The 18,404-nt window shown below is 35.2% G+C and overlaps 1 protein-coding gene across 1 annotated transcript in view; it reads right to left on the bottom strand.

Moving 5' to 3' along the window:
• The window catches only part of LOC108728341 (uncharacterized), a 119,501-nt gene that overhangs the window by 62,127 nt on the left and 38,970 nt on the right, over nt 1-18,404 (bottom strand). Inside the window, exons 6-7 of the mRNA XM_018456843.1 lie at nt 3,945-4,087; nt 1,422-1,765 (exon numbers count right to left, since the gene is read on the bottom strand). Coding sequence (XP_018312345.1) covers nt 1,422-1,765; nt 3,945-4,087 — 487 coding nt within the window. The remainder of the gene's footprint in view (nt 1-1,421; nt 1,766-3,944; nt 4,088-18,404) is intronic.

Below are 18,404 nucleotides of genomic sequence, written 5' to 3' on the forward strand. Positions count from 1 at the left end.
AGAGAGAGAGAGAGAGAGAGAGAGAGATACACATATCCATTAAATTCTCTAAAATAAATATTTTAATTAATAAATGTACCAGGTATTAAAAAAAGTTAAGAGTACCCCTGCACAGATATATGTATATTCATTAATTCTCTAATTAAACTGAGAATATTACTCGAATAATTAAGAAATTGTAAATAGAAAAATCCTGGATATTATCTTCTCTTAAATTAATAACAATATTTCGTGGAAAAATACTCCTTAATGTCCACAACATCCAACATTGGCAGATACAAGCTAAATATTATTGGCGATATTATTGCCTTGAGATGCCCGCAAGGCTGTACCAATAATTCTATTTCCGTCATAACCGCGCCGCTGTTCCTACTATCGCGGCAGAAAGCAGAAAAGGGATAAAAAAAGAGAGGGAGGGTGTCCAAATGAGGCCAATTATGCTGGGGCTATCGATTGGGATTTTATCGGCGTGTCACCACTCGAGCGACTCCAACGCAAATATTTCTTTCGGGATGAAGCATCCTCCGAGGGAGACACGGGAGTTTGTCTGTATAAGGCGATCTCGAGCATGAAAGCCCTGGCTATGAGTTACACGATAAAATAAGAAGCCTTGAGAGAAATAAGAGCGCGCTTATTAAGAGCCAATGAAGAACATCCTTTTACGTAGAGAAATATTCAGCAACAATAGTCTTCACCGAGACCGAAGATCGGGGAAGCTTTCGTTCGAGCGAAAAAAGGGGAAAGAACAAAAGGAAAAGAGTACAACCGCTGAGATGAAAAATAATCACAAGAAAGAGTACATTGCTCGTTGTGTGTTAATTATGAACGAGAAATTTCTTCCAGCAATTTCTCGTTCATAATCAACACACAACGAGGCGCGCAATCGTTTTTTTTTCCCTCATAACTTCAGACTGCTGTATTTTGAGATGCTCGAAAAATCTTCAATTAGATTTTAAGAACGGTTTGCTATCTAAAAAAGCTAGATACGGACTTAAAAATAATTTTACTGCATTATCAAAATAATTACGTAAAACACTCAAATGAGTTAGAATGTCAAAACTTTTTGCAGCATATGTTCTTCATGCTTGAGTTTCTTGTATAATATATGTTTAGCTTGTATAGTATATTGTTTTGATAGTCCAACAAAATTATTTTCAGATCTATATCTAAATTTTTAGATACTTCGGCAAAATCGTTCTTTCCGTGTAATTAAATAATTGAGTATGCAATTTATGATCATTCGATCCGCAACACTGACATTGATTGTCAATGCCACAAAGTTATAAATTTATAAGATATAGTTGCTGATTACGGCTTTATAAACAACGCGTCATGAAGCTTTCTAAAAAAAGAAAAGGGCGTTCTGAGGAACGCGGATTAGGTCGAGATTGACAGAAAGGAAAAAAATGGCGGCGACTCACCACCATGTCAGAGCCACTCTTGGAGGCGTCGCTGACGGCGGAGGGGCTCCTTTCGATAATGAGGCTTCCAGGTACCGGTGTCGAGGTCGGTGTAGGTGTTGGTGTATTCGTGGGCGTCGGGGTCGCCGCCGAAGTGATGCTGGCCGGCTGGCTTGACTTCGGGGTCGGTCCCGGTGTAACGACGGTGGACGATGCTGACACCGATTGATCCTTGTCGGAGCTTGTCTGGTTGTTTCCAGCAACGGCACCGCCGCCGCCGCCGACGATGGACGACGCTGCTCCTGCGGCCGCTGTCGAACTCGAACCACCGGACAATTCATCCGTTGGCAAAGAGCTCCCAACGTCTGTCAATAGCAAGTACACACGTTCCATCCATTATTTAACCATTTCGAGCACGACGTACTCTACGATCGGCACTTCAATGAGGAGTAATTTTATTAACTGCAAAACTGCAGCTTCTCAGAAAAGTTACTTGTATACTGAAAAAGTCTAGTAATAGTTACTAAATGTATTTTGTTTAATGTGTTGGTGCAATATTCAATAAATTACCAAACATAATCATAGTAATCAACTATTTGGTAATAATTAGAAAAGTATAATAACATTAGATCTCTCCTTCTAAAAATGTTTTACATGTTAACCAAAATGTAAATAAAATATTAATTAAACAATTACATAAATTAGAGACGCTTTTTTCGAGCATAAAATGGTACTAAAATATTATATAATTCAAGCCGTTAAAATGAATTCGTGATATTTTTACTGCTGTCATATAGTATATAATTTGTAGTCCAATGTTGAATTATTATAGAAACTCGGGTTAATTTATTCATTAGCAAAGAACTCCTGGAAGTCTAATCGTGAAGTTACTCCTATCGTTTAACTTCTTTAATTATAACATGTTTTATGAAAGTTGGTTTCAGCTCATAATTTTCAGAAATTAATTAATAACGAAATATGTGAGACTTTCTGACACTGAAAGAAATAATACACCGAGAAAAAAATTTTTGTATTTGTAACTATAATTACATGTTACTATAATTATAATTATTACTGCTATAATATTAGTAATACTATAATATTAGTAACTACATACTTCTATCAACAAATATATAGTAGCAACCGAAAGTGACTATAATTACAGTTGTTATTACTACAAAGTTGAAATTACTGATAATTAACCATATTATATGGTTATCTCAAAAGGTATTTAATTATAATTTATAGTAACCATTTATTACTAATATTATAGCAGTAATAATCATAATTATAATAACATGTAATTATAATAGTTACAAATACAAAACATTTTTCTCTAACAATAAGTGTAAAATAAATATCGAATTTTGATTAATTTTTCCAAAATTGTTAGTATATTTATAAAATTCAATTGAATAAAATAATAAAAGAAATTTTAAAGAAAGTATTAGTAAAGTGATATTTTCACGAAGCAACTGCGTTATTCGCACCTGTGTACACGCACAGATGGACAATCCAGCATGAGTTTGCTGTTCCATATGCAACAACCGGGCTAGAAAAAAGTTAACGAAACTAATTTAACTCTCTACGGCGTGAGAAATTCAACGAAAATAAACATTTATGCTGGCGTGGACAATGTTACATCGCTGAAGGCGTATAATAGCCTAGGACAGTGTCTTTCTTGTTACATGCACGAGATACTCGTTCGTTACTTTCGTGCAAATTGCAAGGACGAAGTATGCCTTGATAAAGAAGAGCAAATTTGCAAAATCTGCAACGCTGTTTCGGATTATCTAAATATCTTGAAATTAACCTATTTCACCCGAGGTTACAATCGCGTTGAACAAATTTGCAAAATCCACGCTGTTTCGGATTATCTAAATACCTTGACCGTAGTTTGACTTCCGCATCGAAGAGGACACAAATCCAAAGTCGAAACGTTTGCAGAGTTAACTTTGTTGGCGAATACATTTCAATTGTTTGCGAATTCTATTATATCTTATTGCTTTGTAGATATATTTACAATAGATATTATTTACGCACTAACAACCGCGGAAGCTCTTATGGACAATTTACTTATATTTGATTTATTCTTAAAGCTATAAAACTATTTTTATTTTAAATATCTTGAAACTAATCTATTATAATGGGAATTATAACAATCGCATTGAACAAAATCCACGTTTTGTTTCGGATTATCTAGATATTTTGTTCGTAGTTTGACTTCCGCATCAAAGAAGAGTTGAAACGTTTGCGGAATTTGTTGTAAGAATGAAATTGTAAGAATGAATGCTGGTGAATACATTTCAATTATTTGTGAATTATATTTTATTCCATTATAAATATATTATTTACGCGGAAGCTCTTGTAGTCAATTTATTTTGAGTTATAAAACTATTTTTATTTTAAATACTTTGAATTTATCTATTACAACAATCCCGTTACGCAGCATCATCTTCTGTGCAAATCGAATACAAGGGACCTCATATCCCGACGTAAGCGAATTCCGTTCGCACAGCGTGCAATTACATAGATTGTAATTACCTTGGGCGCTTCTTGCTACGACTAGCTCAACCAGACCACGGGCCTTCTGAAGAATCGAGATCGCCTGCTCATGGGAGACGTTTGAGTCTAAGGGCTGCCCATCGATCGCCAATATTTGATCTCCCTCTAACAATCGACCATCGCTGAAACAAAAATATCATAATTCGGGTATGTGTTTATTCGTGGCGAAAATGACACTCGATTGCCACTTGTGAAAATGAATCTCAGAGTAAATAAAACAGACTGCTGAGTGAAAGGTGAATTTTGCATTCAGGCGACAGGCGATGAAATGGCGCGCATTACGCGAGGCATAATATTGTTTGCCATTGACATTTCCGGTCGTTTGGCGCGCGTGTTTGCTTTATGTATTTCGAATTGGGTCGGCTAAATAATCAGGAAACGATCAATAATCAACTTATCTAATAATGCGATATGAATACCCACTATGCAAATACACGCGGCCCGCCCGGGTCTGTTATAATTAGATTGCTTTACGAGAGGAGGAGAATGGTCGTCGACCGTGCATTATCAGATCGTTGTGATTTTTATTCGGAGAAGAGGGGAAAAAGGAGTTTCCCCCATTACGAAACTTCGACACACGCGTAATTTCCTCCCTATCGCAGCGACCGCAATGTAATTAGCTCGTGCTCGTTTTAAGACTCTTTAACGACGCGGATGCACCGTTAAACTTCCAATCCCGAGTTATACGGCTGATATTAAACAAAAATCCTCCACGTGTTCCTCTCCGTTTGCGAACGATAACGCTTACAAACGGGAAGCTGCAGGCGATATCTAGAATTTTCTCCCCTTATCTCGTACATTTATACAAAGCGCGGATTATCGTAACGTCGCCAGCTCGGTTACTGGTTGTAACGTATAGAATAAGACAATGCGTGCCAGTATGATGTAATGTATCATGAAATCCTTTGCAGTTTCCCTCCCGACTCTGCGGCGATTATATTTTTAATAAAATTATCAGCATCTCGCATCGCGCTAAAATTTCCATGACGTACAACAGTAATCGGATAATTCGTTTGACGCTAACTCAATTTATCATGCATCTCCTTGCAATTGCCTTTTCGAGAACGTGAGATTTACACCTTATATTACCTATAGAGAATTAGATTAGAATGAACGCAGATGGTAGATAAAGAGACCGGACGTTGCAGATTCGGTTCTCGTTAAATCATCGATTTGTATACACTGAAAAAAAAGATGTTTTATCAACAGCATTATTTTAATTAAAATAATCTTGTTGATTTATATATATATAACGACAATATTAATAAAACAAATAAAATTTTATTAAAACAATAGCACGTATTTGTTTTATTGATAATATTATTAAATTAACAAAATTATTTTCAATTAAAAACAATGCTGTTGATATAACATTATTTTTTTAGTTTATTATAAAGAAGATTTATGTTACTCGAGAGAGATGAAAGAAATGAAAGTTCCACGTGATACAGTTGTCCATTTAAAGGACTACAATGGAAATCCTAAGTTTTAAAAGTAAGAAATTGATCAATTATAGTACATTATTCTCTTCATATTCGACTGTGATTGGTCAATTTCTTACAGTTTACGGTATATTACTTCCATTATAGACGGTCCTTAAGAAATACAATGAAGGATACAACAGATTGCCGTAACATTTCGTGCTGAAAGTGGCTCCCATCGTTCTATAGGTGCTGCCAAGATATAGCTACGTTATCGATATATCGCTTCAAGTGGAACCAAGTGGAACAAGCCAGCCGGCCGTACGAGTTCGCAATCTGTCGAGAAATTCGAACGACAATACAGCGATACGAAGGATGAGGAGTCTGATAAAGTCTGATAAAGGACTTTTGACAAGCGATAAGACCTGATGTCTGACTAATTAAATTTCTCGATGACGGTCTTGGACAGGCAAGGCGAAATAACCGCCCGTTCACCAAGTATCTACGTTGTCTTGTAACTTCCGCGTAATTAAAACCTGCTTAAGTATTAAACCAGAACGTTCTTTCTTTTACGTCACGGATATTAGAAGCCGAAATAAGGAACGTGATAGCTGCCTGCATAGGAGGCAACGTTTGAGTAGCAAATAAGAAGGACTTGTCCAATTTAATTTTAGAAACGCAAACGGGAATCTACTTCTATCTTTTGGTTGAAGTTGAAATTCACAAATCCTCCGAGCGAATGCACCGCGCATCCTATATAGGAAACGTTCTATTTTCTAGTCTTTTTCGTGTTGATATTAAAAATAAAATTTTTCGTGTAAATCGTGCTGACAAGGTAGTTGACTACATTCGAGCTAAAAATCGTTTTGAGCGTTTTCGATGCTTTTATATCTGTTGAAATGTAATGTCGAAATATAAAATTATTAATAATTTAATAATAAAATAAATTATTAATAAAATTTTATCTTTTATATATGCCATGAATAACAATAAATAATTAAAATAATCGGAGGAAATATCACGCAGCGATCCCTACGGGATCGAAATTGCAGTAAGAATCTCTCATGATGATAACGCTATCGGAAATAACATTATGTCCGTTACCGCTTCCACGTCGCCATCGTTTATCGAATAGGGCATTCTCCGCGACATTTGGCATAGCACGCAAAGCTACACACCGCGATCCAGCATTTAATGGCACGATGATGGTCACGTTACCCAATTTCCGTCAAACCGAATTTCAATGCCCGTGCTGTCGCTAATGATACTAATGATGTCGCTCTGGTCACGGTAATCTACGTTTCCATTTTCTGCGGTTTGAACAGGCGCCTGATGAGATCCGACAAGAACATATCTGTAATGATGATTTAACAAATCTTATGGAGCTGCGTCGTCGTAGAACAAAGCTACGTTCTTGCTGACAAAAACGAAGATTCTTAAGAGATTATCTCGAATCTCTCAAAGAACTTAAGACCTGAGATACCAAACGTATAATTATTCATTCTGTACTCTGCTTTTTCATTTGTTACGATTATTCACTTTGCTATTTATCTTGCGTATTTATACGAAATGACATAACAAATGTTTCTTTCCATTGCATGAAATAATGGTTTACGCTAAATATATAAACCAAAAATATTATTGTATTCTAGATATTAGTGTATTCTAGAAAGAAATTTATTTACAAGGAAACACAACCAAGTATCCTCCTTAATAAAAAATATGAAACATATATGTATTTTTTAAATAAGTTTTCTCGCACGTTATAAGGAGATGGAAATTCTCTTGAAAAATATTTTTTTTTCTTTCTAACACCGTCAAAAATGTAAAAAATATTTTAAATAAAAGTTCAATAGTTTCAAGAGTAGGTACTTTATAACAATAATAATGATAAAAAAGATTTTTTAATTCATTATTTTTTATAAAAATTTATAATATAAAAATTTTTTATTATTATTATAAAGTATTCTTGAAACCATTTAACTTTTATTGATTTAAAACATTATCGATTTAAAAAACACCTTTTATATCTTTAAGGACGGTTTAGATATTCATTTAGGAAGAAAAAAACGACTTTTTTCAAAGGAGGGTTTCACCCTTGTGTGAGAAAATCTGTAAAGTCTCTCTTATTTTTTTCTATATTTTAACATATTCAGAGCTTATTAAAATCTCTCCGAGGGAGATATTTCGTTGTGTTCCTTCTCATGTGTATGTGAATTTTACATTAATTAAACATAAATGTTATAGAAAGAAATGAGGTTTTAAAAACTATACAGAAAGGACGTAACAAAGAACAACTGTACAGACAAAACAAAATTTAAACTTGCTACGAGGATAAAATGTAAACCGATATCATTTGCAGGAATTGCGCGGTAATAAATATCCGAAGAATAAAGTCATAACGATAAGAACGATGGAAATCCTCTTTGCGGAATATAAAAACGTAAAAATTCGTACAATGAAGATATCAATGGTAACACGTATAAACTCATTAGAATATAAAGGTAGCAATGAAATAGCAGCGGAAATACGAGTCACGAATAAAAAGACAGCATTGATGTGCTTTGCACTTTGAAAACCTTAAAAGAAAGGTGGATATATATTGTAGAAAGGTCATCGCGAGATCGTAATAATGACTTTGATAAAAATTTCGCTCGCAGCGCGCGAAGTAGATATATAACGTAATAAAAGCGAAATATATAAGAATGATCGAGTTAATACAGTGGACAACGGTGTATGTGCCAGCGGATTGACGCGCAGAAGCGTGTAGGAACGCCGGTGCTCTCCCCGTATTTCAGCGCCTTGTAAATTATGAATGAGGCGTATCCTGCGCGAGCCCATGTGTACCGAGCTCTCAGATTACTCCCGCGGCTCGTCCGGCGCTTCAAAGTATATACGAGGGTGGATAGCCTCGTGTAAGGGTAGTGAGTAAGAGGGTGGACCGTGGAGTTCGTCGACGTAGGAAAACACCGGCAGCGACCAGCGTCGAGAAGGGGCGGGGTTTCAAAGCCGTCTCTTAGCATACATGAGGAGCGAGCAGCCGGATATACCGTCGTAAAAGAAAAACGCGACTCTGTGCACGACTCGTTTTTCCTTCTCGCGCTTTTCTTCCTCTGTTTATCGCGCGTTTCTAGCCGTTTCTCCCGACCAGAATCGTAAAACTGACGTAACATCGAAACTCCGACATGAAATATAAAAGCTCTTAGCTCTTAGCTCCTCGACTTAATGCTCAATAAATGGGCATCTCTTCTCTTGTCCTTCTCTCTTATGATTTGCCTAAACAGGGTTGTCACAAATTCCTCATCCTAAAGTTCCATGACTTTCCTCTTATTTCCAGACAAAATCTTATGATTTTCTCTGACTTTCAATAATACTTTGAAATTTTTTTGTATTTTCGTCTTAATTTGGAAACTCTCTCTCTATTAAATATTTTGAGAGATCAATTTAATGTAGCAAATTATTATTAATGTTGCTGACACTGCTTTTTTAACTGTTAAGTTGGTATTTCAAATTACGTATGAGATACATATATCAAACTTTTTTACAGCCAAGAATTTTAATTTTCCAGAAAATTGTGCGAAATTCCCTGACTTTTCCTTAATTTCCCTGACCGTTTTTAATTTTCCTGATAATTCCCTGATTTCCAGTTTTGTGGCAACTCTGGTAAACATTGCGTTTTAAGAAGAATGCCCTTTTGGGCAGATTGTTTGTCCCAATTCTATACCATACTCTGGTCAGGTTTGGGGATCAGGTTTGGGGAAGATTTAAGATCCGTTGCACGACGTAACGTGAAACGTCTAACTATCCATTGTTTCGTACTGCGATATAGTTACACGACTGACTGGCACACTAAACTTTCGCCGAATTTCCAAACTGTTAGAGAACAGCTCGGGCTCACACTTTGTCTGAAACGCGACCATTATGCAAAATCGCCCACGTAAATTCTGCGGGAACTGCAAGTGCTACAAGATAATTACGTAACTAGCTCAGAGACGTAATTTATGCTCTACGTAAATAATACCGACAAACAACAGCTGCACGCTGTGGAAGGGGATATTTTTTTATCTTCTTCAATGATCGTGCACGAATGTTTAAGCGGAAAAAGGTTGTTTTTTTTTTTTTCATTGGAGCAGCTTTTTGTACTTCTTCATTATTCGACCGGCCCTTGGGAAGGGAAGAACGGTTGTTGTTTTGCAATTCGGCTTTGCACTGATTGCAGTTAGTGATTCCAGTGCAGTTATTTATTCTTCAGTCTGCAGACTGCCTGATCTGCTTGCAAGCGCTTGTAAAGCGCTTGATCGATACTATCTCTATCTATTGAAAATGGAGCACGTAACTGTGCACGTGTGTAGAGGGGACGCAAAGATAATCTAAAATATATTCAAACCGGCACCAAGAGTCGACAATTCATTACACTGGCCTCAATTTTAAATGTTGTCTGCTTCTCTCCGAAGAGTTAATTTAATTGACCGATTATTTTGAAAATCTTGATGACAACCCGCTTATAAAGTATCCAAACGTTTCCAAAGCCGAGCCCATTTAGATTTGCATCTCGCAAATGTTATTAGTCTAGTGACCATCGTTAAATGCAGAATACAGTCAGACTGTAAACATGAAAACAGAACGAGATGAATTGTATTTGACTAGTAATTAAGCTTCACAATGTCGCAAATGAAGTCGAGCAATTTGCAAGAAGCACTGGCAAATAATCGTAACGCAACACGAAATAAAAATAGTCTTCAATATGTAATTAATAATTTTTTAACTTTAATACGATCACAAATGTAATATTATTCGCTTAAAATATATGTACGTATAATATATGCATAGAAAATAAAATCGCGTATCTTTTAACATTATCATGTTCAATATATGACGTGTCGATAATGAAACGCAAGAAAACTGCTGCTGTGTAAAAATTCAATGCCGAGTACGTAGAAATAGAAAGCCCCAGAGCGGCAAAAATTAATGCGAATGTTCTGCACAAAGGAAATCCTCGATCTGTCTTCCGTTTTAGCCACTTATATTCCCTTTGACACACACATACACGCGCACACACAAGGTGTTTCGGAAACCGTATATAATCGGAAAAGGAGTGATTCCGCATATAAAAATAAGTCGAAAATATAGAATAAAATTTTTTTTGTATATAATTTTGTTTTCAAGAAAATCGAGTTTGAATATTCGTACATTAAGTACGCGCGTGACAAACACTTGACACACACACAAGCTATAATCTATTTGATTCATTGATTATTTACCACTATTTTTATATCAGTCTGAATTTAATATAAAGTATAATATGCAAATAAGTATTTCAATAATGTATTTATTTTTTTAACTGAGAAACTGCTAAAAATATCGGCTTCATGTCACAGATCGTCGAAAATTCTTGCTCAACGAATTAAAGACGTAAATAGAAAGAGTGGACAGATTGTGGCTAGTCAAGTGCACGTTAAGTACACGTGTACTTAACGAACTCGACTTTCAAACTCGATTTTCTCGAAAACAGAGCTCTGTACGAAAAAATTTTATTCTTTATTTTCGGCTTACCTTTACATGAGGAATCACCTCATCCTTTTCGATTCTATCATAATTTCTAGAACATTCTGTATGTATACACAATACATGTACATACATATATGTGGTTTATTTATACCATATATATGTATATATATAAACCACATTTTATATATAGTATATATATGTATAAACCACATATACAGGGTGTATCTGAAATAACGTACACTAATCATACAGTGCTATTCCTAATAAAAAACTGAGTCGAAAAGTCCTTTACCATTTTGCAATTTTCGCAATAGCTAACAAAATATTAATTACTAAAAATCGCTGAATATTGGTTTTCAATAATTTTTTACTCAAATTCTCATAATTTTATGAGAAGAAAATAAACAATTTTTATCTCTAATAGTTTTTCTGTAAAGTTGATAGTATTTCAGTAAAAAATTATTGAAGGATAGATATATATATATATATATATAAACCACAGCGCGCACTTATCGATTCGCATATGTTGTTCTACAATATATAGCGTTTCTCACCACTTAGGAACAGGGGAGGCAGAAAACTTCCTCCTATTGTTTTCAGTAGTACCGGGGAGAGGTATCTCCCTCACATCGAATTCAGACCGCGTTTCCCCGGGATACCTCACCGAAACTTTTAGAATATCAAGATATATAAACGTCCGCGTCCCGAGGTTTAAGGCGAAACCACGATCATCGTTTGCAAGTCAAATATACGCCGCAATTTCTCACCGTGCCGGGATATATCACACGACATGTGCGTGCACCTTAACAATTCCCCGACAGTCTCGCAAACGAGAGTGTACGCGTAGCTCTGTGAAAATTTTCCTGTCGCATTCGCGACACTGTACTTCGAATTGAATACAGTAAATCTGCTACGAATTCGATCCGAGCTTCGTGTCACGCAGACACCTTCGTTATTTTTCATTCTGTAGAAACGTTTCCTTTTGCGATAACTGCAATTGGATCGAGGCGATAAGAAGAAATGGCGATGCGAGAAATGATGTGACAAACAAGGCACATAATCCGGAGATGATTGATCGACATGTATCGAGATGCAAGATTGTTTTTTCCGAAAAAGTGAATCGCACGTCTATTCAACTACTCAAGCTATGTGAATGAAATTGGCTTTTCGGAAAAAGCAATGTTACACTGTTAAATCTATAGTGTCAAATTTATAATAATTTAACGTGAGTCGCCACTACTCCTACTCAATCATATCGTTATTTTATACCAATGGTTATATTTGACACTATATAGTGTTAAATTGACACAACATAGTGTCAAATTTAACTATAGTTTTCGTAAAAAATAATGATATATTTAGTAGGAGCAGTAGCGACTCACGTTAGGTTAAATTTGACGCTATAGATTTAACAGTGTACGTGTATCTGGTTTATGCAATATTTATTTGTTTGTACAATTCTTGCCAATGCCAGAACGAACTATCGAAATAGTCAATAGACTCGCGATATCCGACGATAAGCGACTCAATATCTCGCAGAATTCTCTTGCGTCGCGCAAAGTAAGTATACGAAATAAATTCCGTATTGAGTGAAAACACAGATACACGGGAGAAACCACCGAAGAATCCCATCTTTTTCTCTCACTGACAGGTCGTGGACTCCGAATTAGTGGGTAAGCCAGGGTGGATAAGCCGGAGGTTTTCGGTAGATTGACGTATAGGGCTTACACAGTGTCGGTCCAGTCGCTAGGTTAATCTTCCTTTCCCTCTCTTTTGTGCGACTCCAAAAAAGTTTTGTGCTGTTGGAAGCCGTCGCTGTAAGTGAAACGAACGCACGATAGCAGGTCAGCGATTCGACGAGGTCGAATCCGAGAGTGTAAGCAAAATTCTTCAGCATGCAAAATTTCTGGTTTGCGATTAGCAAAATTGTCGAAACATCAAATAGCTGCACAGCACGCCATATCTTTGCCTCGGAAAATTTAATTGAAACTCGCTGCTAAGCCATTGGAAAGGATAGAAATTGCAGAGTAAGCATAAAATTATTCCGTACACAATTCTAAGATCGCTCAATACGTAACAATGCTTTGCTAACTAAATATTTCGCAATTCTATACAGAAAGAACGATTTCTGAATCATCTACAAATTTAGCTATAAATCAGAAAATAATTTTGTTGTTGGATCATCAAAATAATTAGATATATAGAATATTTAAAATCCGTAACAGATTAGAAATTGAAATTAGATTGGAATTTGATCAATTTAAAGCAAATTCTTTAAATTTGAGATTGGTTTCCATTCTTCTGATTGGTTAAATTTCAATCGAATCTCCATTTCAATTTCTAGTCTAATACGGATTCAAGCGTTGATGATAATGCTGAAAAAGTTTTAATTAGCAACCTGCATAATTATTCTGATAATCCAAACAAAATTATTTTCAGATCTGTATTTAGCTTTTTCGACGCTTCCGTAAAATTGTTCTTTCCGTGCATTAACGTAACAAACACCATCGTCGTTAAAATTATTTAAAACTGTTTCTCAGAATTACAAAATTCCATTTATCGTGTTCTGCGCTACTTACCAGGCGCAAGTTAGTGCTAAAAATAGCAACTAAAAATACGATCGACTTCACCTCGCCCACGCAGATACTCCGAGCGGACACGATCGAATAATTTCGCACTTACCGCAGCAGGACATCGTTTAATCGGAGAGTCTATAATGGATACAGACGTTTCTCATCCGACACCCGATGAAGTTGTATTAACTCAAACTCGCGCTTGCTGAGATAAGGAAATCCTAACTCGAGTTACTGAGATGCTGAGGCATCGGTATACGCTCACTATCTTGCGGTTAGATAAATTAACCCGTTGTCAAGCCATTCATTATTTCGGAAAGGATCAGAAAATCAATCAGAAAATAGGAAATGTTAATTAAGATCTGAATTTCCCGAAACATGACAACTCAATTAAACGTGAGACGACTTTGTCATTGGCATCTACTTGACTGTTCAAAACTTCCTTTCATATGCGTGAAACTACATTACGTACATTAAGAGCATTATCTCATTATGGCTTTAGGTTATTGGATATATACCTCTGTATCCCACGTACCCTTTAATGTACATATATTGTCACCGCGATATTATCCAACATGATCAAAGCTCCGTGCCAAGTTGCTTGACGAGGGTACTTCGTCTAATCTCTATAATTCACCCCATAAGCGTTGAGTAAGAGACTAGACTCATTTAGATTAATCGATGCTCAATTTAATGAACTAAAGGAGTATTCTGTAACGATGGACAAGCTGTCATACCGATTTTATTCCGTTATGATATTAACCTTTAAGTAGCTACAGCATTCTACGTCATATTGTAGATACTTTATTAAAGTTACCTTGTTTTGAAAAAGGAAAATAAAAAAAAATGCCCGAGGTCTTAAATATTTTTACATTCCTCTATCTCATAAAAATATAAATAATGTAAATTTAATATACATACTGTTAAAAAATGTAACTAAAAATAAAATTTGATTAAGGTGTTTTGAACACCCTATTTTCTACTCAAAGGTTAATAGTATCTCATTGTATTTCTTGTTTTTTAACATGCATTTTTAATGAATATATAGTTAAAAGAACGGTAACGGATTTTCTAAACAAATAAACAAAAAAAGTCGGTTTCCAATCCTAGTTCGGAAACAAAAACACTTGTGAGTAATTAACCATTTTGAGAATAAACAAACACACATATCACGCACATACGACAGGACAAGAAAAAAACAATTAATCGAACAAAACCATTGACAGCACGTTGTAAAAAAGAATTTAAAAAAAAAACAAAATGCCAGAAATGTTTGTGGAAGACGACGAAAAGTTGGATGAAAGAATGTGCGAACACGCGAAACCAGGCGCAATTAATCTAATTAAAGGCCGCGCCGTATGCGTCCTGAAACAAAACAGACGAGACTCCGACGTAATAATCCGGGCATGAAAGCACAGAGATCGGAAATATATCATTTGAATTTCATTCGCGTTTAAATGCCGCGTGAAGCCGAAGAAAAAAAAAAGAGACGTAAATTGGCCATGTCGCAAGCGCAGTATCGTGAGAGGAAGTGGTCGAGATTACAGCAAGAATAATGCGTCCCTCAAGCTCCTGGCACGCCGATATTCTGGACGAGAGTGATCCATCATTTATTGCGATTTGAAGTGACACCGCGTACTCCAACGTTTATTTTGCTGCTCCACTGCAAACTGTCCTTAATCTACGAAAGTGCCTCCTCATCCATTTCAAGCAGACCTCAAATTATGTGACGCGACGCTTATAATCTTTGTCCCTTTACTTTAGGAATACGAATTAAAAAACCAAGCTTTTTCTCTCCAAGTTCAACACTTGCTTTCATTCGCTTGTTCTTTATGCACTCGTTTTCATAGGACGTTCTATCGATCAAATTTAAATAACAAATTCTTTGGATAAATTTAAAGTCAATCACTCCTTAGTGAAAATGTCAAGACGAAAGTAGCTCCGCTGTTAAACATTAAGTTAACTAATTAACTACGCGAATTTATTTGCTGCATTTTTATAAAAACATTTTGCAATTATTTGCACAAAGAAAATGGTAGAGATAGCAGCATGAGGTTTTATATAGATGCTAATTAAAGAAAAAACGAACATTGAAAATTTTCGTTAACGAGGGTGGTCAATAATAAACGATTGTAAATACAAAATCAAAAACAATAATACACTGTTAAATCTATAGTGTCAAATTTAACTTAACGTGAATCGCCACTGCTCCTACTCAATCATATATTTTATACTAAAACAATGATTATATTTGACACTATCATTTTGATAAAAAATAATGACATATTTAGTAGAAGCAGTGGCGATTCACGTTAGGTTAAATTTGACACTATAGATTTAACAGTGTAGAGAGATATGACGGCGGATTGATTTCCAATCTTTTCAATTAATTTCTTCGAATGAAACTAATATTTGACTTAAAATGTGATTGATATTAAACAATTTTGCATGGTAGAAAACATCGGAACAAAAAATGCCCGATTGAACATAAAAATCGAGCGTGTGACGAGATCAAAAAGTGATGCGTCTAGATAAAAGACTGGCAATGGGCATATTGCCAATAGCACGTAAATATTTGGAGCAAACAACATTTATCAATGACGATCTTCTCTAGGGTCACATTAAATTCTCCAATTGAGATCTCGGAAGAATCCAAATGCATCGGTCGTTTTACTATTCAAAATCAAGCAAGATCGCGTAATCACTTTTACGTCAACATCGTTATTCGCTTCAGCTAAAAGCTTTTGCATAACAAAAACATTATATAACAAATTTACAGGTCAATAACTTTTTTACGTAATTGTATAAAAAGTCAATTTTGATATTGTAATTGCTAAAAATTCTAGAAATTTTTCTGACCAATTTTGATGAGACCCCCACGTTTTTTATAATTATTATTATTATGACAAACATTTTCACGGAATTATTAAAAGTTATATAGAGATATTACAAACGATATGTGACCACGTATCTATACAATCTGGAAACGAGTTAACGGTCGAGGCATATTAGATTTATCGCACTGATTAAAACAGGAAACGGAATCGAATCGCGCGACGACGTTATGGTAATAACGCGTTTCCATATCAAAGCTGAATATTTTATCTTTCGGGGCGGTGAGCGACTCACCGCGACCGCGCCATATAATTTATGGAGGATACAGATTTTCCGACGAGCACAATTCAACTGCTTATAGGAATATTCATGTGGTCGGTCAGTCGGCGGCCGGCCGTTCCGCGTACGAGAATAAACAGTGCGATCATCGCGAAATTACAGACCGTTGTTATTAGAAAATGGAAATGTGCTGGCAATTCTCATTTTGCAAATGAAATAATAACTAGCTGTAAAATAACACAGCCCGCGCTGTTACATTCTCCACAATTTCCGCCCCGATACACCAGAATTGTTTCACATCAGCGGTACGCTCGATATGCCCGAAAACGTCTCATCCCATGCAAAGCGAGAGCCAAATATATAATATAAAACAATATTAAAATTTCTCCAAACATTTACCTAGCAGATACCGCTTCTCGCGATCGTTTCAGTGAAATTAAAAAATTCGCGTATAAAACGTTTACGTTATACGGTTCTATATAAAGTGCGTATTTTTATTTTATTTTATGAAAAATTCCGAAAGATCCGACATTGATCGAACTTACAAAGGAAGTTTCACAACTGTCCGGAACCGATTGATTCTCCATGAAATATGTTGTTAAATACGAAAATCTAAGAGAGACACGTATTTTTTTATACGTGCGCTAACTCATGTTTAATGGGTGAAACACCCCTTTGAAAAAAAAACAATATTTCTATTTCGAGCCGAATACCGTCGGAAGTATAAAAGATGGAAAAAAATTTTTTAAACGAAAGTTGTACGGTTTCAAGAGTACTTCAATGTTGTGAAGAAAAAAAAATTTTTTAATTTTTTTGTTTAACAATTGTTAAAAATTTTTTTTCTTCACAACATTGAAGTACTCTTGAAACCGCACAACTTTTGTTAATAAATATATTTTTTCAAAGGGGTGTTTCACCCATTAAACATGAGTTAGCGCACGTATAAAAAAATACGTGTCTCTTAAATTTTCGTGTTTAACAACATATTTCATGGAGAATCAAATCAGTTCCGGACAGTTGTGAAACTTCTCTTGTTAGATGAAAAGCTCAATTTAGATTAATGTACACAAGATTTCTATTGTACAATTTCATCGAAATAACACCTCGTTATAACAATAATAATAATTCACCGCGTAAATCTTTTTACAGTTAATTATTTAACGCGCAACCAGGAATTGAATTTAAATATGCATTGAAGCACATAATTATTTTACAAATTTCCACATTAATTTTTAATGAGTTATTGCGGTTTATTAATTATATTCGAAACAATCGATACACTAAGACAAAAATCGTTTATTTAACTAAATTAATTTAATTAAATGAACAATTTTTTTTTTCAGTGTATAAAACATTTATATTAATACAAGAATTTTATTTATAATAATCAAAGAAAAAAACACTATCTATCTACGGGTATTCAATAGTAATTCATCACATAAAATCATCGTGAGTTCATTCGTTTTAATGTTGCCGTCGTTACGCACTTGCTCGAAACAATTTCGTGTCAGATGCAATTTGTGGATCCTACCGCAAAATTCGAACGGATGTCAACTCATTAATTAAAATCAAACAAATCGCTATATCATGTATCATCGTAGTATGCGTACCATTTTCATAAATACGCGATGAGGTATTAAATTCGATACAGAGTATTCACGACGAACACGCGCATCACCGTGTTAAAAAGCGAACGAGCGAACGGACATATAAAATTTATTCAGTGCATAAATTTCAACGGACGGCCTTCCGAAAATTCATAAATGTAGCGGTTACTGTACTATTAATATCGCAACATAACAATTTTCTACTATTTGCATATG

This window comes from Mycetomoellerius zeteki, unplaced genomic scaffold (genome assembly GCF_001594055.1).
Source record: "Mycetomoellerius zeteki isolate Tzet28-1 unplaced genomic scaffold, Tzet1.0 scaffold61, whole genome shotgun sequence".
Classification (NCBI taxonomy): Eukaryota; Metazoa; Arthropoda; class Insecta; order Hymenoptera; family Formicidae; genus Mycetomoellerius; species Mycetomoellerius zeteki.